At 40.0% G+C, this 23,575-nt stretch overlaps 1 protein-coding gene across 1 annotated transcript in view; it reads left to right on the forward strand.

The window, feature by feature from the left end:
- The window catches only part of SLC9A4 (solute carrier family 9 member A4), a 61,895-nt gene that overhangs the window by 15,945 nt on the left and 22,375 nt on the right, over positions 1 to 23,575 (forward strand). The window contains exons 3-6 of the mRNA XM_012471482.2: positions 14,973 to 15,232; positions 16,532 to 16,749; positions 19,275 to 19,477; positions 20,042 to 20,128. Of these exons, the coding sequence (XP_012326905.2) occupies positions 14,973 to 15,232; positions 16,532 to 16,749; positions 19,275 to 19,477; positions 20,042 to 20,128 (768 nt within the window). The remainder of the gene's footprint in view (positions 1 to 14,972; positions 15,233 to 16,531; positions 16,750 to 19,274; positions 19,478 to 20,041; positions 20,129 to 23,575) is intronic.

Consider the following 23,575-nt stretch of genomic DNA (forward strand, 5'->3'; position numbering starts at 1 on the left):
CCATCCATCCATCCATCCATCCATCCACTCATTGATTTATCAAAAAATATTACTGAGCTACTACTTAGTGTTAGGCACTGCTTGTTCCACTATGCCAGAGCAATCTCCTCAGAAAAAGCAAATTACAGAGCTAGTCTTCAGTGAGTTTAAATCTATCAGTTACAATTAATGCTAGCTTTTATGGCTAAAAGAGTTTTGAGGTTAAGTGGCTTTTAAATTACCTTTTGTATCACGCAGGTGAACTGACACTAGATGGTGGAAGATAGTCCTAAAGTCATTTTCTCCAAGGTGATGTGGGGAGCGAAGGAGGAGAGGGATTTGCATAGACTGAGGGATGTAAGACTCAGGCGGGTGTTTGGATGGCACCATGGGTGACGAACAGGTAGATGGATGTATTGATGGGGGTGGATGATAGTATTAGGTTGGTTTTTAGTTGTTGAGTCTTAGAAACCTACAGGGAATTGAAAGGGATTGTTCAATAGTTATAGTAATGAAAGTCTAAAGCCTGGGCCAGAGACTGAACAAGATGCGTATTTGAAAGTCATTGGCCAGTGGGTGGTAATTGCAGCTATGAACTACAGTAATCCTCCATCTTTCTTCAAGCTCAGAAGAGTTTCAAAATTTTTACATTGAAAAAGAATTCCTTAAAGAAATGTCATTGTTGTGACCCAGGTCAGTAAACAACATTTATTGATACACACACTTTTCTCTCCTCCTCATCACATTTTCTGACATCCATTCTGTTCACTAGCCTGGCCTCTGTTCACTGAACTTACAAACAACGAATGTTCAGAGATCTCAACCCCATGAACATGGGTCAACACTTTGTTTAACTTCCCTATCTGGGCTTCAGGTCTTTTTTTCCCTTCCTTTAGGAATGAGGTGAAAGAGCTTTCTCTCTTCTGCCTTTTACATCGTTATGCAGAGCTTGCTAGGTGATTGCTGGTCTTCTTCCTTTCCTTTTGTGGTCAGAGAGTCAGAGAAGGTGGTTGCCAAGAAACTGCCCTATGACAGAGTTCAGTATGCCAGAGACCCTTAATATAAGCTAGAAAATGAACTAGGTTCACCATTTAATTTTTTGATTAAGGTTAATGACTACAGGTCTTTACGATATTCTTCGTACTTTTCCATTATGTGCCATGCAGGAAAATCATTTTTATTATATTATGGTATGACTCTTAACTTCCAATGCTTTTGTTTTTTTAACTTGACAGTAAAAAAAATAGAGGGTCAGTAATTAGTTAGGATTTTGTTTTAAGAAACTGAGTTCATGGCAAGCTCAAGCAATGTAGATTAATTATAAAGATACGCAAGGCAATGAGGAAGACATAGATCCTGTATTAGCCCTCTAGGGCTTCTGTAACAAAACAGCAGAGACTTGGGAGCCTGAAACAACAGTCTTTTGTTTTTTCATATTCTGGAGGTTAGAAGTCCAAGAACAAGATTTGGGCAGGGTTGGTTTCTGGTGAGGCCTCATTCCTTGGCTTGCAGGCAGCCACCTTCCTGCTGTGTCCTTATGTGGCCTTTCCTCTGTGTGACCCTCCCTGGTATCTCCTCCTTTTCTTATAAGGACACCAATCATACTGGATTAAGGCCCCACCCTTATGACCTCATTTTAACTTAATGACCTCTTTAAAGATGCTGTCTCTATATGCAGTCACATTATCAGGTACTGGCACTTAAACTTCAACATATAAATTTGGAGCAGGGGGCATGATTCAACCCATAGCCAACAGAGCCCTCCCTTCATAATGGTTACTGAAGGTCTTTGGCTTATAGAGCAGTTACCATATTGAACATTGCTGGTCACTGTGCTGGAGGAGAGAGAAATTTCTGGAGGGTCTCACCTCAGCAAGCAAATGCCCCATTCTGGCAATGACATATCTCTTTTATTCAAAACTCTCTCTTGTAATTCTTTCTTGAGAAAAAAACAAAGGAAAACCCTTTCAAACTCAAAAGTTGGCCAGGCATAGTCACATGGTGACAACCAACCTCAAAGAGACTAGAAGTGCAGTCCTACAAGGTTCCTAGAAGGGAAAGAAAAATTGAATAAACAATGCTAATAGCTATCACATTGTCATTTCAGAGCCTCATCATGGATGCATATGGTTACATGCTCACACTCTGCTGCTTTTTCAACTGATTTTTACATTTCTCTTCCAATTTGTATTTTTTTTTTTTTTGAGATGGAGTTTCACTCTTGTAGCCCAGGCTGGAGTGCAATGGCATGAACTTGGCTCACCACAACCTCCGCCTCCCAGGTTTTAAGTGATTCTCCTGCCTCAGCCTTTTAAGTAACTGGGATTTGCGGGCATCTGCCACCATGCCCAGCTAGTTTTTGTATTTTTAGTAGAGATGGGGTTTCTCCATGTTGGTTAGGCTTGTCTTGAACTCCTGATCTCAGGTGATCCAGCTGCCTTGGCCTCCCAAAGTGTCAGGATTACAGGCGTGAGCCACTGTGCCTGGCCCTCATTTGTATTAATGCATTTTCATATTGTTATGAAGAAGTACCTGAGGCTGAGTAATTTATAAAGAAAAAGAGGTTTAATGGATTCACAGTTCCACATGCCTGGGGAGGCTTCACAATCATGGCAGAAGATGAAGGAGGAGCAAAGGCACATTTTACATGGTGGCAGGCAAGAGAGCATGTGCAGAGGAACTGCCCTTTATCAAACCATCAGATATCATGAGACTTATTCATTATCACAAGAACAGCATGGAAAAACCCACCCCCATGATTCAGTTACCTCCCACTGTGTCCTTCCCATGACATATAGGGATTATGGGAGCTATAATTCAAGATGAAATTTGGGTGGGGACACAGCCAAATCATATTGTTCTATCCCTGGCCCCTCTCAAATCTTATGTCATCACACTTCAAAACCAATCATGCCTTCCCAGCAGTCCCTCCAAAATCTTAACTCATTTCAGCATTAACTCAGAAGTCCACAGTCTAAAGTCTCAACTGAGATAAGGCAAGTGTCTTCTACCTATGACCCTGTAAAATAAAAAGCAAGTTAGTTCCTTCCTAGATACAATAGGGGTAAAGGCACTGGGTAAATACACCTGTTTCAATTGGGAGAAAGGAAGGAGATATAGGCCCCATGCAAGTCCAAAATCCAGAAGGGTAGTCAAATCTTAAAGCTCCCAAATGATTTCCCTTGACTCTATTTTTCACATCAAAGTCACACTAATGCAAGTAGGTTTCCATGGGTCTTGGGTAGCTCTGCCCCTGTGGCTTTGCAGGGTACAGCCCCCACCTCCCCTCCCTACCCCACCCCTCAGAAGCTTTAATGGGCTGATTTTGAGGGTCTGTGGCTTTCCCAGGCACATGGTACGAGCTGTCAGTGGATCTACCATTGAGGTGTCTGGAGGCAGGTGGCCCTCTTCTCATAGCTCCACTAGGCAGCACCCCAGTGGGGTCTCTGTGCAGGGGCTCCAACTTCACATTTTCCTTCTGCACTGTTCTAGCAGAAGTTTTCCATGAGGGCCCTTCCCCTGCAGCAAACTTCTGCCTGGACATCCAGGCATTTCCATACATTCTATGACATCTAGGAAGTTCCCAAACCTCAATTCTTGACTTCTGTGCACTCACAGGTTCAACACCATGTGTAAGTTGCCAAAGCTTGGAGCTTACACTCTCTGAAGCAATGACCTGAGCTGTATGTTGGCCCCTTTTAGACACAGCTGGAGCTGAAGCATCTGGGACACAGGGCACCCACCATGTCCTAAGGCTGCATAGAGCAGGAGGGCCCTGGGCCCAGTCCAGGAAACCACTTTTCCCTTCTAGGCCTCCAGCCCTGTGATGGGAGGGGCTGCTGTGAAGGTCTCTGACATGGCCTGGAGACATTTTTCCCATTATCTTGGTGATTAACATCCAGCTCCTCATTATTTGTGCAAATTTTTGCTACAGGCTTGAATTTCTCCCCAGAAAATGATTTTTTCTTTTCTACCTCATTGTCAGAGCAAACTTGTATGCTCTACTTCCTCTTGAATGCTTTGCCTATTAGAAATTTCTTCTGCCAGGTACTGTAAATCATCTCTCTCATATTCAAAGTTTCACAGATTTCTAGGGCAGGGGCAAAATGCTACCAGTCTCTTTGCCAAAACATAGCAAGAGTTACCTTTATTACAGTTCCCAAGAAGTTCATCTCCATCTGAGATCACCTCAGTCTGGACTTTATGGTCCATATCACTATCAGGATTTTGGCCAAAGCCATTCAACAGGTCTCTAGGAAGTTCCAAATTTTCACACATCGTCCTCTCTTCTGAGCCTTCCAAGTCTCTAGGAAGTTTCAGTCTTCTCTATCTTCTTCTGAGCCCTCCAAACTGTTCCAAACTCTGCCTGTTACCCAGTTCCAAAGTCACTTCTACATTGTTGGGTATCCTTATAGTAGTACCCCATTCTACTGTCCCAATTTACTGTATTAGTCTATTTTTATACTGATATGAAGAAATACCCAAGACTGGGTAATTTATAAAGAGAAAGATGTTTAATTGACTCACAGTTCCACATGACTGGGGAAGCTTCACAGTCATGGCATAAGGCAAAGGAGGAGAAAGACATGTCTTACATGGTGGCAGGCAAGTGAGCATGTGCAGGGGAACTGTCCTTTATAAAACCATCAGATCTTGTGAGAAGTCATTCATTATCATGAGAACAGTATGGGGTAACCACTCCCATGATTCAATTACTTCCCACCATGTCACTCCCAGAACACATAGGGATTGTGGGAACTACAATTCAAGAAGAGATTTGGGTTGAGACACAGCCAAACCATATCACCACTCCAGTTAGCTTCCATATCGTCCACTCAATTGTTGTTTCCCTTCTCTTAGTTTCTAATTTTTGATTTTTCTGTTTCCACCATGAACTCATAGTTGTTCATAGTCCCTCATTGCCTCTTAACCTATTTCACTGTATTTATCTAGTCATACATGCCAAGTCAATTATCTCTGTGACTCTCAGAAAAGACAGTTACCATAGCTTAAAGCTGGGCAGAGGGTTTCACCTAAGACTACTTCTCAGATCCCAGCCTGTAGATAGACTTCTTGAGGGTCTGTCCACTCTCACTCTTGAGTAGAAAGTAGAAATGAACTACTCCTTCCTCAGATGCTGTGTCATAGACGTTACCCTTATAGGGATCCATGAGCGTGGTAAGGACCATAACTATCATGACTAGGAGGATCGATGGTCACAAAGAAAATTGCAATTAATTATTTTTAGAGCCTCAGCCATCAGTGTTAAATTAATCCACAAGATTTAATATTATGAAAACAAAGAACCTTCTTACTTTGATTCTTAAGAAAAGTTAAAAGTCAGTACATTTAATGAATCAACATGGCTATAAGGTTTCTTTATTTTATATGAAGTGATATAATGTTAGCCAAAAGCATGCTGTAAAAAGTTAAAGTTGTTACTGTAGAGTACCACTAAACATAGTGTAAAGAAATTTGGCCAATACATAAAAATTAAAATAGAATCCTTTTTTTTTTTTTTTTTTTTTTTTTGAGACGGAGTTTCGCTTTTGTTACCCAGGCTGGAGTGCAATGGCACAATCTTGGCTCACCGCAACCTCCGCCTCCTGGGTTCAGGCAATTCTCCTGCCTCAGCCTCCTGAGTAGCTGGGATTACAGGCACGCGCCACCGTGCCCAGCTAATTTTTTGTATTTTTAGTAGAGACGAGGTTTCACCATGTTGACCAGGACGGTCTCGATCTCTTGACCTCATGATCCACCCACCTCGGCCTCCCAAAGTGCTGGGATTACAGGCGTGAGCCACCGCGCCCGGCCTAAAATAGAATTCTTAAAAGTATTCAATAAATGAAAATGAATGCAGGAAAGGACAATAATCCAGAAGTGAAAGAGGGGCAAAGAAAAAACATAATAATATGGTAGATCCAAATCTAATGATAATAATATTACATTAACTGTTAATAAACTGAACACTTCAATTAAAAGCCAGAGAGTAACAGAACTGATTATAAAGCAGGACTCAAATATATTCTATTGATAAGAAATACAATTTAATTATAAAGACATAAATGAGGTGAAGGTAAATGGATGCAAAAATATAAACCAGCAAACAGTAAACATAAGAATGTTGATTTGGTTGCATTAATACCAGTTTAAAATAGATGTAAAGATAGAAATTATTACAAAGATAAAGAGGGATCTATCATAATGATAAAAAGCTGACTAATCAAGAATACCTAAAAATTGTATGATGTATCTAATAATAATGCAACTAAATACATGAATTAAAAATTGACAAGGCAGGAAATGACAATTCCACAATTTTATAGGAGATTCTAACACCTTTCTCTTAGGAATGATAGTAAAATTAACTAAAATATCAGCAAGGCATGGAGGATCTGAATATTATCAACCACCTTGCCCTAATTCCTATTCATAGAACATTATGCCCAACTACTGCAAACTGAGCATTCTTTTCATGTGCATATGGTGTGCTTAATAAAAATGACCACACATTTGGCAATTAAAGAAACTTCAATAACTTTAGAAGCCTTGATACCATACAGAGTATGTTTTTTGTCCACACAGAATTAAAAATATGTTTAAAATATCTAGGAAAATCCTAGTATTTGACAATTAAACAACACACTTCTAGATACTTTATGGTTCAAGAAAGAAAATAACATTTTAGATATCTTTTAAATAACATTTAAATGTACTGCCAAAACAGAAATGCTTCAAAGTGAATTTAACAAATATATGCCAGGTCCTTTCACTGAATATTGTAGAACATTGTTGAAAGGAATTAGAAGACCTAAATAATGCCATATTCATTAATCAAAGAGTCAGCATTGTTGAGATATCAGCTTTCTCCCATTTGATCTATACATTCAATAAAAGCCCAATCAAAATCCCAAAAAACATTTTGGTACACATTGACAAAGCTGATTCTAAAATCTGTTTGGAAATGTGAAGACCTAGACTACATGAAACAATGTTTAAAAATAAAGAACAAAGCTAAAAGACTTATTTGATGACTTACTATAATGCCACAATAACTATAATTATCACGAATCACAATATTAATTAAAGAATAGAGATATTGACCACGAAAGAGACTGCAGAGTTTAGAAATAGACTTACGTATACGTGGTCAATTAATTTTTGGCAAAAGAACCAAGGCAATTCAATGGAAAGGGTAAGTCTATTCAATAAAGGTACTGAAAAAATCTGATATCCATGTGGAAAAACATAAAAATCACACCTAACCTCAAGCCATATTTAAAAATTAACTCAAGATGTATCATAGATGAAGTGTAAAAGGTAAAATTATAAATCTCCTGGAGTAATATCTTTATGACCATAGAAACAAACGCTTTTTGACCTTGGAGTAGTCAAAAGACAGAAAAAGCGCCAATTAAAACAAACAAAAAAAGCAATGAATTGGATTTTATCAAAAGATAAAAACTTGTTCTTCAAAATGCACAATCAAAAAAGCAGGTTACATATGAAAGAAATCATTGAGTATACATGTATTTCACAAAAGACATAGAGAATATACCAATAATTTTAAATAATTTTAGTTCTCAATAAGACTATAAAGAGCTCAATTAAAAACAGAAAAATGATTTGAACAGATACATCATAAAAGATGATATATTTGTGGCCAGCAAGCACATGGAAATATGCTCAATGTAATTAGTAATCAGGGAAATGCAAATTAAATCACAGTAAAATGCCACCCATCCCTTCGAATGACTAGAATTAAAAATAACTGACAATATCAAGTGTTAACAAGGATATGGAGCAACTGGAAATCTCATACATTTCTGGGATATTCTGCAGTGGATACGTTTGTCTAAATCTACCCCAAAAGTCCAAGGAAGCAGAGAGGCAGAAAAAAAGGGATGGACATACCTAGTTTTTTGGAAATAAACATTTAACAGGGACTTAGGAACAGAAGTTATGGTTGTGTCTTCAGCAGTGGTGAGAAAAGATGGTGGAACCCTGTGCCATTAACCCCCAGACACAGGCCTTATATACCATAGAGAAGGAATGTGTAGACAATTGTAGGGAAAGGCAAGAATGTTGTATAAATCTGTCTATGGGCAGAATTTATGGTCAAAGTTGTTTTGGCTTACTGTACTTACTTTACTGCAAATCAAGGGCACAATTTACAGTATGTGCTTTTATTAAAAAAAAGAAAAGTAGATAAAACAGAAATCTTAGAGGCATTCCCATAACTGGGATTAATCAGAAATCAACATGGTGGATTATCATCCAAGATGAGTTTGCTATAGGCTCCACAGGTGGGTATGTAAAATGATATGATGACTTTGTTTTGTTTTTATTTTTTTCTATTTTTGATAGTGAGTCTCTCTGTGTTGCCCAGGCTGGAGTTCAGTGGCACAATCTCTGCTCACCTGCTCACTGCACTCCCCACCTCCCAGGTTTAAGTGATTGCCGTGTCTCAGCCTCCCCAGTAGCTGGGATAACAGGCACACGCTATCACACCCAGCTAATTTATGTATTTTTAGTTGAGACCAGGTTTCATCATGTTCCTCAGGCTGGTCTTGAACTCCTGGCCTCAAGTGATCCATCCACCTCGGCTTCTCAAAATGGTGGGATTACAGGCATGAGCCGCCATGCCCGGCCTGATATGATGACTTTGAAAAGCAATTTGTCAGTTTCTTAAAACTTTCACATGTCTACCATACTACCTAGCCATTGTACTCCTAGGTATATACGCAAGAGAAATGAAAACATAGATCTACCAAAAAGGCTTGTACATGAATGTTCATAGCAGCAACATTCAAATAGCCAAAAACTGGGGGATTGGGAAGGACAAATATTCATTAACAGGTAAACAGATAAATGAATGATGAAAATATGCTGTAACCATATAGTTGAATACTACTTAGGTGTAAAAAGCAAGAAACCACCAATATCTCCAACAACTTGGGTAACTCTCAAAAACATCATACTGAGTTAAATAAGTCACAAAAAAAGAATTCATACTTTATTATTCAAATTGTATAAAATGCAAAGTAATCGATTGTGGCAATAGATAAACTGTCAGGTTCTACTTAACCTCATTCAAACTTGCCTTTTCTGAGATTGTGAGGAGTGTGTGACTCCTCATTGTGGCCAGGGTCAGAGAGAAGAATGGAGAACTTCAAATGAATGAGGAACCTTTCAGGGTTCATGGAATTTTTCTCTATCTTGACTACGGTGATGGCTTAATGGGTGTCTACAATGTCCAGAATTCATTCATTTTAGATGCAATTTATCATATGTAAGTCTTTCCTCAATAAAATTAACAACAACAAAAAAGTTAGCATATTTAGAATTGACTTTTCACCTCTGCTGAGCCCTGGTTGAAGGACTAATGTTTTTAGCTACTGTGTGAGTTTCTGCGTGTTAAAAAGGCTTTGCAAACTTTTACAATGGCATCAGCTAAAGGATCATGATTATTAGAATGTTGGAAGGCTTGGAGAACCGTTCAAAGTAACACAAAAGGACCATTTGCTGAGACAATGAGTGAAGAGGGAAAATCTAACCTTGTTCTCCATGGGGCTGTGGACATGTTTGAGATTAAGCATTGGCTGAGCTTTCCTTCAGTGTATAAAAGATACACACACGTTATTGTGACTTGAAATGAACCCAAAGAAAATCTTTTGCAACTATAATGATACCCAGAGCCTGGTAATTTGAAAGGTAAGAACTGTTTTTCGTGTAGTAGTAAGGATTGTGATTGTAAATGCAGTCTTCTTAATTATATGTACTACTTTAGCTTCTGAAACGGCCATGGCATCTTCCTGGCAGGGCACACTGGTGTCCAGAGACAAGGCTGGTGCAATTGACTTTCCCAGGCCATTGGAGTAGTCTGGGTAGCTACTAATGATCTAACAAGCTATGTAAAAGAGTTTTAGTTTGTGGCAACAATATTCAAATCTTTAAGTCTCGGTCATATTCTCTGAGTTTCCTTTGGATTTGAGAGTCAAATAAGCTGTCAGGTTCCACTTAACCTCATTCAAATTTCCTTTTCTGGGATTGTGGGGAGTGTGTGACTCCTCATTGTGGCTTCACTCCTTTCAGTGTGAGCTCAACTCCAGCAGTGCAATACCCAGGATCCTAAGACCCATACGTGGCAGAAAGTGAAATTGGACTCAACTCACTGAGTCAAGACACAACCACTGAGATTCTTTTGGATTTATTCAAAATCAAAAATCACAATTTTTTTTCAAATACTCAGCCCAGGTTTTCTTAAAGCATGGCTTCAGTGTGTTTAAATAAATTAGACCAGGATTATACCAGCTTTGTAAAGGATGATTGATACACAAACAGACCGATAGATGTTGTCCAGGTTCTTCATTTATCAGACACTCAGAGTGCATTAAACATGCAAGAGTTTGATCAGAGAAACTCCTGTGAGGGAAAATGGGGAAGAAGCCCAGGGGTTGGGAGAGCTCTCAGGTCACACTGCAGTGTGATTCCAGGGAAAGGAGAGAGGGAAGGACAGAAGCTGATGGGACTGTCTTTACTGCATTTCTCAGAGTTTATCAAGCTCATCAGGAACCCGTAGGCTAAAACAACTATCCAAGGAGTCCTTTGCCTTCCAGGAAGGGGCCTATCTCAGTGTCCCTGCCAAGCTCAGGCCTTAGCTGAGAACAGCAGATGGGAATCCCTGCAGTTAGAGATCTGAGGGGCTGCCCCAGATAGAGAGATGGATGATAGATAGTAGATGGATAGATGATATATAGATGGATGAATAGATGGATAGATAGACAGAATTAGAAAATACGTATCTATAGTACTTCTAGTAGTTTTCTCTAGGAGGGATTGTGGGACATTTGTGGGGGTTTTCCTTTGCTCTTTTGTTTCTGGACATTTCTACACTTTATCATGTATATTTTTAAGCAAATTCAGTTTAAGATTTCTACAAGTCTTTCTCTTCTTAAGTAATTCCTTTCCTAATATCAGCAATTCACAATGTTTATGGTGTGTGCATGTGTGTCTGTGTGTCTGATGCATGTGTGTGTTGCTTGTGTATGTCTGTTGTGTGTATGATGTGTGTGTGTCTATTGTGTGTGTCTGTATGTTGTGTGTGTACTTGCTTGGACTCACTGGCATCAAGCTTTCTCATTCTTCTTCATCTTCCCCGGCTTCCTCTCCTCCCAGAAAATACACTAGAAACATCTCTTTGTGGGAAGAATGCAAGCCTATTATAACCTTCTGCTCACATTCCCATAACTAACCACGCTTATTACTACTGGTTACTTATTACATTGAGCAGGGAGCACTAATCTATACACTCAAAATCTGCATTCTAGGCTCTTTTAAGAAACATGATTGAACCATTTTGGGAATAAGCCACAGTTTAGGACCTTGTAAAATTCAAAATAAAATTATTTGTGCTCTGAGAGATTTATAATGAAAACTTATAGTCTGTAATACAAGTTAATTTCACTGTATGGTCATTTTGGTTATAAAAGCTGTACTAGGTGGAGTAGTGTCCCCTAAAAATCCATGCTCACCTGGAACCTCAGGATGGAACCCTCACTGGAAACAGTGTCTTTACAGTTATCATTATTGAAGGCGAGCTCGCACTGGACTAAGGTGGGCCCTAATCCAATGCCTGGTGTCCTTATGAGAAGGAGATGCGACACAGAGGAAACAGGCAGAGAAGGCTAGATGAAGACGCAGGCAGGGACTGGAGTGATGCACTCACAAACCTGGAACAGTGAGGGCTGCCAGCAGCCACCACAGAAGAAGCTCAGAAGAGGCAAAGAAGGCCCTCCCTTAACACCTTCATGGGGAGCATGGCCCTGCCAACATCTCGAGTACGGACCTCTAGTCTGCATAACAGTGTCAGAGGATACATTTTTGTTAATCTGAGCTACCCAGCTTGTGGTACTTTGTCACAGCATCCCTAGGAGAGTCATACAGGAGTCAAGGCGACAGAGCCTCATTGCAGAGGTGCTTGTGGACCAAAAACCCATTAGCAGAGGACCACCGTGCAACCTCTGTGTCTGCCCACCCCCATCAACAAAGTGCATTGGCCATGAAGCGTCCTAGGTGAGGATGAGTGACACCTGAGCTACTTCGAGGCATGCCCCTCACTGCCAGCTCACATTCTAAAGCCCAAAGCCGTGCTGTATGATGTTTGATATCTGCACATAAGGGAGTAGCAAAAAGTGTACAGTTGCATGGTGGCTGCAGCATAAATATGTCCATTCTGTAACCTCCTGCTGCTTTTGCTTCTATCTGTCCCTAGAAGACAGCCTCCCTCAAACAAACGTTGAGACATTGTTTAGAAGGGAGAGCAAGGAGAAGGTCTTTGCCATTGATGCACTCTGACTGTTCATGATTACGAACAGAACAAAACAGAAGCCTAGGGACAACCTTTGCACATGATCAGTCATTTACTGCCAACCTCTCTGTGGGAAAACAACAATCTTTTTTTTTTCAAGATGGAATTTCGTTCTTGTCACCCAGGTTGGCATGCAATGGTGCAATCTCAGCTCACTGCAACCTCCATCTCCTGGGTTCAAGTGATTCTCCTGCCTCAGCCTCCTGAGTAGCTGGGATTACAGGCATGTACCACCATGCTGGCTAATTTTTGTATTTTTTTTTTAAGAGACAGAGTCTTCCTCTGTCTCCCAGGCTGGAGTGCAGTGGTGTGGTCTCAGCTCACTGCAACCTCCACCTCTCGGGTTCAAGCAATTCTCCTGCCTCAGCCTCCCGAGTAGCTGGGAGTACAGGCACACACTGCCACGCCCAGCTATTTTTTTTTTTATTTTAGTAGAGACGGGGTTTCATCGTGTTGCCCAGGCTGGTCTTGAACTCCTAAGCTCAGGCAATCCTCCCTTCTCGGCTTCCCAAAGTGCTGGGATAACAGTTGTGAGGCACTGCACTTGGCCTAATTTTTGTATTTTTGGTAGAAATGGGGTTTTGCCATGTAGGCTAGGCTGGTCTTGTACTTCTAACCTCAGGTGATCCACCCACCTCGGCCTCCCAAAGTTCTGGGATTACAGGTGTGAGCCACTGTGCCTGGGCAAAAACAACAGTCTTTTATTATGATGGTGATGTTATAGGGAATCAGCAGAGGTTGGACTTACAGACAACCTGGAGGGGCCAGGACTAGGAAAGGGGCTGGAGGAGGAATGGCTATGGCTTCCTGCAGCTTGCAGACCACAGCAACAAACGGGTCAGCATGCACGCAATGCAGTATGTGGTTCTGATGAGTCCTGAGGTAAAGCCAAAGCCAGAACCCAAAGGCTGTCAGGCCGCACCCAAGATCAGTGGTGACACTGAGTGTTTCCACAAGGAAGATGATTCCCATTTTAAAAAGATGAGAGTCAAGGCCTGGGAGAGCCTGGCAGGGTGCAGTGTGAAGGGCCACAGCCAGCGGGGAAATGAGAGCCAACTGTGAAGATGACGGGGCATCACCAGTTCTAGAAGGTCCGTGCCGTCCTTCTGTGCCTCTGCAGCACGCGGAATACCATCACAGCCACGATTTCCTTGACGTTTAGTTTCCACCCTCTGCTCTCATTTTTTGCGTTTTTCCTGGTATAGATAGACAGAGGCTAAGACACATGCACTGTGGTTTCACAGGACTCTTTCAGGGGCTGATATTCCCGAAGCTCTTCATTTCCTGCAGATATCTTCATTCAACTCTTTTCTGTGTCTCATTTTCTGTGCGCCTGCTGCTGCTTTTCAGGAGCTAGATCATAGTTCTGGGCTGTGGAGTGGCATGAAATAGTGATAAATAGAACTCTGTGGCTTCAAAATAAATGTTGAAATAAATAGAGAAATAGGAAAATTCAGAGTGTGTGACACATAAGCTAGAATTGTTCAGGGGATTTGATGAAATGATGTTTATGGAGGGTATAACAGTCAGGTTCAATCAGGAAAGATACACCACATGATAGGTTAAATAAAAAATGTTAATGTATTATAAAATGTGTTAACTATAATAAAGGCATAACTATAAGATATAAGGAAACTCTCTATGTACCCTAGGGCTGAGGGAGGGCACCCAAGGAAGGACACACGTGGGAGGGCTTCACCTCTCACTGGAGAAGGTGTGGATTGGCCACTGGGTAGCAGAGAAGTTGGCTGCTCTAGCCACACTGGAGCTGATCTGGAGTTGCTGGGAAAACAACCGACCACCCTGTGGAAGGCAGGCAGGGCCAGACATCAGTCAGCAACCCCTGTGCCAGAGCTGCAGTGGGAGCCTGCACTTGGGAGACGGCAGAGGATCTTCAGAGGAGCAGGCTGCATGGGAGGAGGGGGAGAAGGCTCTCAGAGGGTGGGTTGCTTGGGTGGAGCCCTGGGCCACAGACACGATGCACATGGGCCATGGAAACAGGTTATCATGTCTTTTATTATATCGTATAATGGGCTTATCATATCATGGGCTTTTTGCAGACAGGTTATCACCAGGCCAAAGCTGCAGGGTTGCAGGGGGATCACTTACAGGGCCTGTGGCTCAGGCAGGGTCCACTGGAATTCCTCACACCCACGTGGTTGACTCTCCCCACAGGCCCCAGAAAAACTGCAGGAAGCCCTTTCCTCCTGCACCTGCAATGTCCTTCCTAGGCCCTCTACTGAGAGAGCTTAACTAGGTGCTCACTTAAAAGAAGAAATGCTTCAAGTAATTCCACTGTCTATTGTAGAACACGAATAGAAGGGTTCATTTGGAATTTAGAGGCAATAAATTAACTGACACTGAGAGCTTAACAAAGAGGCTGACACTTAGTAGGTGCTCAGTGAATGAAAGTTGTGAGTATTACACTTTTTATTCAATGAAACAGAATGCATCTAAATTATTGGGAATACAGTTAAAACGCAGTAATCGTAGTATTTTTTGTTGTATAATTTATTTTTGTGTATTACTTACCTAGACACATAGCTGAGAATCTGCATGCAAAGTATTCCCAGTTTCTATTAATCATTCATATTTATTTTCTCTTTTTTTTTTTTTTGTCTAGGTCTTATACAATATATTAATTGCCTTTACAAAAATGCATAAATTTGAAGACATAGAACCTGTGGACATTTTGGCTGGATGTGCCCGATTCATCATTGTGGGGGTTGGAGGGGTAATGTTTGGCATCGTTTTTGGATTTATTTCTGCGTTTATCACACGTTTCACTCAGAATATCTCTGCAATTGAGCCACTCATCGTCTTCATGTTCAGCTATTTGTCTTACTTAGCTGCTGAAACCCTCTACCTCTCTGGCATCCTGGCGTAAGTACAAACCAAAGATCAAGTCACATAGTAATAGAAAGAAAGTTTAGGACCACATCTCCTGAATCAGGCATCTGGGAATGGCATGACTACTGACGCTAACCCTCAAAGGTGTTGCAGGATTTAGGAGTTTCTAAACTTTTATAAAACCTGATTGAGTTCTTTGTCAAACAAACCTTCTCTCCAACTTTGCCTTTGTCCTCTTCTTGTGATTTGCCTGAGAAGTGCATAGTAATTATTATGTCAATTTAGAAGGCTCAGTAAAGCTGGTACAGAGAAGATCTGGGGAAACTTCAAGGTTAAGTTATCATCTCAGTAGTGTGCTTTTTTCCTTGAAAAGTTAATTTTAAAGTCGAAGGGAGACATGCATGAGGGACTGCCGTTCCTGGGCTCTGCCTTCTGCTGTGGCCCTCAAACCACAGCAGAGCCATCACAGAGCCATGGCTCTTCAATATGGAATGAAACTAGGCAGATGGGATAAGATTAGAAACCTACATTTCTTTGCCCTAATGCAAATATTTTTGAAATGCTTGTCCTTATGTCTTTGTATCCTTGAGATGTCTATCTTTGAATTAGGCTGCTCAGCTTGGCTTATTATATCTGGTCTTGTTATCTTCTCTATGGCATTATCCTTCTTTCCAGCTATTAAGGAAGATACATTTAATTTCATTCAAGGGGAAATAGCTCTTTCAACTAAATGCGATGGTGTAAACTCTAGACATCTGTCACTTTCCCACCTGAAAAATGATCAAAACCTCTAAGACAAGGCAAGATTCTTTCTTTTTCCCATACTTGCTTAATGGTGCGCTAGAACAGAATTATTTGAAATAAAGCCAATAAAAAAAGAATCTTGCATTGTCTTAAGTTTTGATAATTTATGGTTGGGTTGGGGGAAATGAGAGCCTTGCTGAATTATTCTGTCTGTTATTTTGGTTTCAGTAAAGTAGCAAGTGTGAGTTGGGACTGACAAACTCTTCATGAAGAGGGCAAGAGAAAAGCATTCTGCATTGGGTGTGCCCATGGGAATTGTGTGTCATTTTATTTAGAAAGATCGTGCCACGCCCGTCTTTCCACCACATTCAGCTTTACCTCATAAAGATCTCTTAGGGAGGGAAAAGAGGGAGAAAGAGAATTTGTGAAAAATCTGCAGCCACAGAAGGGAATAAGGGAGATATTCTTCCTGTATCAACACAGGCTTCACTCCTGTGGCTTCACGCCTGTGGCATCACCTGTGGGGAGGGCGTTTTGTGGAAGTGGAAAGCCTCATGGATTTTCTCTGAGACTCTGCTCCTTTTGTAGAATTACAGCCTGCGCAGTAACAATGAAAAAGTACGTGGAAGAAAACGTGTCCCAGACATCATACACGACCATCAAGTACTTCATGAAGATGCTGAGCAGCGTCAGCGAGACCTTGATCTTCATCTTCATGGGTGTGTCCACCGTGGGCAAGAACCACGAGTGGAACTGGGCCTTCGTCTGCTTCACTCTGGCCTTCTGCCAGATCTGGAGAGCCATCAGTAAGAGACAGCAGGGTCCCAGAGTCCCCGGTCCCCAGAGTCTCCGGTCCCTGCTGCATTTTCAGTTCTCTTATTCCCTTCTGCAATGTAAAAACTTTAGTACTGAGTGGATACTAACTGGTTTTACCGGTTAGGGTAGACTAGGCACCTGGTCATGAGCAGGAATCTTTTCTGTTTGTGGTTGATAAGGTTCTGCACTGAAGCGAGGCTGGGGCAAGGAGTATTTTTTTAATTGAAGAAAGAACCTTTACATCTACCTATTTAAATACAATTCAGTCAGTGAATCCCTTGCTCTTCACTTCTTTGCAGATTTATATCCTCTTGCACCTTAAATCAGAAATGGATTATAAACTGTGGGCATTTATTTACACTTTCACTATAGGATAAGTGAAATCTCACAAACTGTATTCTATGGAAGGCAAATAATGGTAGAAAATATCCCCATAAATAGTACAGGTGGCTTTATTTGAGGGTTGAGTGTGTGAATGTGTGATGTATAGCAAATAAAAAAATCAGGAAGTGAATATTTTTAAAAGAGCTTTGCATTAATTAGTAAGAACAACTTTAGAGTGTAACTGGCATCACACCTGTTAAATGTAACTAGGCTTTTAAAATGAGAACTAGTGACTGATGATTTCTTTTATACATTTATGTTTCAGGAGCTAGAAAAGAACATTAAGCACTGAACTACAATAGATGGGTTGCCTTTTGACTGGGAGCAATTCTATTTTTAAGAGTCTTGACTAATATTTGAAGCATTATATTAAATGACTTTGACCAATATTTTCAAGCCAATTACTCAAAGAGAAATTAGGTGAAACGACTGAGAACCTACCTTGAACATATTAATTCCAAATTCATTTAGGATGGGTTTTAGGCTCTAGAGGAGATTAACAAGAATGCAGAAATATTAAAATATTTGTAAGCAACTCTGAATGCATATGTTTGCTGGGCTCCTTGGAGGAGAATTCAGGAAGCTGTGATACAAGTTTATAATCTCAAATCATTAGTACTGGCCTTATTACAAACTAGCTGTTTGATCTTGGACAGACATTTAACTATTCAAAATTGTCTTCCTCAATTTTGAAAGATGAATTTGAACAAATTTCTTAGTTTCTTTTCAGTTCTAGTACTCTAGGAATCTACAAGGGAGTAGAGCTAATGCCAAGAGAAGTAAAATTATAGAGCTTTAGCCCAGCCAACAAGAAAAGAAACTACGTAGGAGAGGACTTATATTGGAGGAATATCGACATTGTTAATGCTTCATGATCCAGCTCAACCCCGTGCTATTACAGTTGTGGAAATTGATGGAAAAACCACCAAGACAGTGATACAATTGGCCACATCACAGCAATTGACAGAACCAGGTGTTAGAATCCAGTTCTCCCACTCACAGCCTGTTCTCTTCTCACCCTGACTCATCACAACTAATAGTAGTTCACACTCATGAAGGCTTCTTACATAAAAGGCTGCATCTTATATTATTTATGGATGTTAAATTTATTTAATCCTTACATTCACATTCTGAGAGAAACACTGTGGCTACCCCATCAAGCAGATGTGGAGTCTGAGGACATGAAATGATTAAGAACTGCGCCCAAGGTCACATGACTGGCATGTAGAGGAACCGGGACAAACACAACAATGTTTTAAAAAGTAAATTTGCTTATCTTGCACTATCCATGCACCTATTATCAAAGAATTCTTGCTGGCAAGTTTGTGTGACTGGAAGTACATGAGGATGTGGAGAGTGTTATTCTACTAAGTGAAACTCTTCTTTGATTCATCAGAGCTTTAATGAAGGAAACTTTCCTACCAGGCACCACTGCATCAGTGGTAGCTAGGTCATGCGGGCCACTTGGGGATGAACATCAATGTGGTAGAAAACTCCTTTGTGTTTCAAACAAGCTCTCCCACCCTTCACCTTCTATTTAAGAAACTCACTGGCGGTAGAAGCACCCACTCACCTTCTAACCCTTTCCAACTTCCTTCCTTGTTTGCATTGAACCTCAAGAAGGACCAAGCCAATGATAAAGGATTTGACTGTAGAGACCACAGTCACTAAGAGTACCCCTCTCATTTTTAAATTACAGACCTCCTTTGGGTACCTAGTGAAAATATGAGATGATAAGAATGCCTTTATCCTCCTCACCCACTCAACAATATCCTTGCTTTGACTAGTTTTGAAAGGCAGGGCAAATATTATGAATATAGATTAGAAAATATATACTTTACATTTAAAAAAATCAAGATTTTATTACTTTAAACACACAAATGCAGACACATACACATAATACATGCCAGGATACTGTAGCGAAGATTCCCACTTGAAGTGCTACTATCTCACAACTAACAAAAAAGTCAAAAGCCATAAAAGGTAGTTTACCTGTGATAGACAATCATGGATGTGTGATGGAATTAGGCTTCATTGTCGGCAGGGCACACACACGCAACCTCAGTTCATTAGCTCTGTATCTCTGCTCATTCATGACCCTCTGCTCTAATACATATTTCCCCCTTTCTAGGCGTATTTGCTCTCTTCTATGTCAGTAACCAGTTTCGGACTTTCCCCTTCTCCATCAAGGACCAGTGCATAATTTTCTACAGTGGTGTTCGAGGAGCTGGAAGTTTTTCACTTGCATTTTTGCTTCCTCTGTCTCTTTTTCCTAGGAAGAAAATGTTTGTCACTGCTACTCTAGTAGTTATATACTTTACTGTGTTTATTCAGGTAAGTAGATTTCCCTTATATTTAAAATAAATAGATTCTTTCAGGACAATGTATAAATTAATAAAATACAAATAAAGACATTTTATCTGATTTTCAGATCTTTGCTCAATACCCAAACTATATTCCCAGAGATTTCTAGATCATGTTTGTGACCATCCTTTAACTTCTAAAATATATCGCCTTTAGGTCAATGCAGCATATTAATCAAAAGATTCCTGAGTAACAGGTGACTAATAGATACTCCACATTTCTGAAAATGAGATTCCAATTAGTACTAGGTAGCACACGTTTTTGTTTTAGTTGGAGTTAACTCTTAAGAACTAATGAAAGTTTATTTTAGTGGGTGAAACCAAATTCCTACGTTAAAATACAGACAATATATCTATTTTTATTTCAGTACTTAAAGGAATTAACAACTGAAGTAAACATTGGAGCATTTATCCTATAATAGCCATTATAAAAACATATAGATTAGACATTCGAATAGTTTTGTTGATAAATTTGCTCTCTCCAGTGACAGTCTTCATCACAATAAAACCCTTTATTTTGTTATTTCTAATCTAGGGAATCACAATTGGCCCTCTGGTCCGGTACCTGGATGTTAAAAAAACCAATAAAAAAGAATCCATCAATGAAGAGCTTCATATTCGTGTAAGTTATTGCATAGTTGCAATTAATATTTAATAAGATGCTTTCCCTTTGTTGCCATGAGATGTGTGCACACACCACTAGACTTCCTCTTTCTTCCCCCACTCTACCAAGAATGACTGTACAAGTTTCTTATGGCTGCTGTAGGAAATTGCCACAAACTTCCTGGCTTAAAACAATGCAGCTGGCCGGGCGCGGTGGCTCACGCCTGTAATCCCAGCACTTTGGGAGGCCGAGGCGGGTGAATCACGAGGTCAAGAGATCGAGACCATCCTGGTCAACACGGTGAAACCCCGTCTCTACTAAAAAAAAAAATACAAAAAATTAGCTGGGTATGGTGGCGCGTGCCTGTAATCCCAGCTACTCAGGAGGCTGAGGCAGGAGAATTGCCTGAACCCAGGAGGCGGAGGTTGCGGTGAGCCGAGATCGCGCCACTGCACTCCAGTCTGGGTAACGAGAGCGAAACTCCGTCTCAAAAAAAAAAAAAAAAAAAAAAAAAAAAAAAAAAAAAATGCAGCTTTATTGTCTTATAGTCCTGGAGGTCAGAAATTCAAAATTCAGGTGTTATAGGCCTGTACTCCCTTCTGGAGTCCCTGGGGAGAATCTGTTTCCTCACCTACCTCAGCTTCCTGAGGCTGCCTGTGTTCCTTGGCCCACGGCCCCTTCCATCTTTAGAGCCTGCAATGGCTGCATCCCTCCAACAATGACCCTTATGCCTCCCTCTTCCACATTGAAGGATCTTTAGGATCCCACTGGGTCCATATGAATTATTCAGGAGATTGTCTCCATCTTAAGGTCAGCTGATTTGCAACCTTAAGTCCATTTGGCGCTTAATCCTCCTTTAAACTGAACTACCATATTCACAAATTCTGGGGATTAAGACATCGAGGCTTTTGCAAGGGCATTGTTCTTCTACCACAGTCTGCCCTCTGTCTCCCAAAGATTCATGTCTGTTCCACATGCAGAATACCTTCCTTCTAATCCAACACCCCAAAAGTCTCAATACACTGGAGCACCAATTCAAAATCCAAAATATCATCTGAATTTTATCAGTTCAAAAACCCCCAATCTCATCATCTCCATCATCTAGAGCAGGCCTCAGTGAGGCTCTGAGTATAATCTATTCTGAGGCATGGTTTTATCTATGAATTTGTGAAACTCAAGAAACAAGTTATCTGCTCCTAAAATATATGGTAGGAGACTCATTGAATAACAGTTATAGCTATTGCCTTTCAAAAAGGTGGGGAGATAACGTAGGAAAAAAAGGATCCATCAATACCAAGCAAACTTCGATGTTTCCTGGGCAAGCTGTATTTGGTTTCAAGGCCTGGGAATCCCTTAATCCCCTGCAACTCTTTGCTATACCTTCTGGGTTCTCAACTTCACCCTCTGAATCATGCTTCCTTTTTAATAAAGGTAGCATCAATTTGCAGCTGAGTAATCTTATCAGTCTATTTCTTGCTTATAGAATTGTGAGGGTCTGACATCTTTCTTTCATTTTGTCCTCCTTTTTTGTCCAAGCTGATGGTATTTCCATCAGGGTTCAATAGAGAAGCAGAGTCAGTAAGATGGATGGATAGATAGACAGATACAGAAATAGATATATAGATATAGATACAGATATATGAAGAGACTTGTTGTAAGGAATTGTTTTTTGCTACTGTGGAGGCTGGCTAGGAAAGTCCAAAATCCATGGGACAGGCCATCCAGAAGGGCAGACTGGAACTCTCCGGCATGAACCAAAGCTGCTGTCCCCAAGTAGGATTTCTTCTTCATCAGGGAAGCCTCAAGCCTATTCTTAAGGCCTTTCAACTGATTAAATCAGGCCCATCCAGATTATCTGGGGTCATCTCTCTAGTTAAAACAACTGATAATCAGATTATTAATCAGATCTATAAAATTCATTTACGGTAACATCTAGAGTAGTGTTTGATTGAATAACTGGTGACTTGCCTGGCTAAACTGATGCCTCAAAATACTATCACAGTGACTAACATTCAAAGCCGTCCTGCTTGCTTCTAAAATCACTGTTGCAATGAAATACGAGGTCCTCTGCCCTTTTTGAACTCTGAATAGAAGATGGGTAAAGGGTGCTACTTCTTTTGCAAACATGGCTGAGTGGCAGATTTTATTGAAAATATCCCAGTCTGGCAAAGATGAATATGACTTTGAGCATGGTTTCTACCTGTTTGTTTAAGTTCAGCACAACATTGAAGGGATGCCACTGTGTAGAGCTCCAAGGAATAGACATGAGAACTAGTGTCTGAAGGGTTATAGGTGGAGACTTCAACTCACTTAATGAAAGAGCATTCTGACAATCATTTCCTGATTGGCACACTTGAAGCTGAAGTGGATGTGTCTAACCTGTGATTGGGAACTTGTGACATAGTTGCTGTACATGAGATTCAAGCTTTGAGGAGATAGTTGAACCTGAAAAAGTTTAGGTTTCTTCTATCCCTGAGAGTTCACCATTTTAATACTGGAGAAACTGATAATGATGAAGTCTTCCAAAATCTACCCTAAAGTTCACGGTCAAAGTCACCTAGGAAATTTGGTTATTTAAATTCCAGGAAATTCAAATGAAAAATTTTCAAGGCCATTTGAAAATAATGAACAGATAAGTAGTGACTGTTTTATAATATGTAGCACCTTAACCTGATAGTAGATTTTTGTCTCTATCTTTATCTCTTATGATTTATTATTTTGACAAATTAGATAATCCACATAAGTCCATGAAACGTGGATATTTTACTCTTCTCTCATTTATTTTTCTTTTCCTCGAAAAAGTTATAATTTTCGGTAGAAGACAGTGAATCAATTATTTAAGAATTAATTTAGTATTTGAATCTGTTTTTCAAAATAAAATTCAGAAGCCAGTATAGACATCAATAATTTCAAATTTAAAATATTTGAAGACTAATTCATAATTATTTTGAAGATTGCACTTTTTCCTAAATTTTCATAAACAATTTTGGATAAAACAAATACAGTATGATTTGCTTGAGTGGTGAAATGTAAGTACTTAGATCAAAAGAGCATATTAAAATGAGAAATATAGATATTTTGCTATTATATGTTATAGTAGAACATTTATAGAATTATATTTTCAGAAATTATTGATTGGATAACAGTGTGATCTTTTCTTTTGCAATGAAATTAAACTAACAGTTATTACTATTATTTCATATCTTAAATGTGATGTATTTTATTATTATTATTGTCTTCCAAATGATTTCAGTAATGAGAAATTTCCTAGATCATTCTAGAAAAGTATTATCCAAAGCAAATGCCAGGTGCCCTGTTTTCATTACATATTATGTGAATTATCAAGAAACTTATCTATGAAGTCTTTAAACCACAAAAAAAGTTGAAATTACTATAAAAGGCATCAAACATTTTATTACATGAACAGAGTGATAGAAAGTCAGATATGCCCCAGAAAATTAAAGC

Source organism: Aotus nancymaae, unplaced genomic scaffold, assembly GCF_030222135.1.
Source record: "Aotus nancymaae isolate 86718 unplaced genomic scaffold, 86718_ANA_hifiasm-v0.15.2.pri h1tg000131l, whole genome shotgun sequence".
Lineage (NCBI taxonomy): Eukaryota > Metazoa > Chordata > Mammalia > Primates > Aotidae > Aotus > Aotus nancymaae.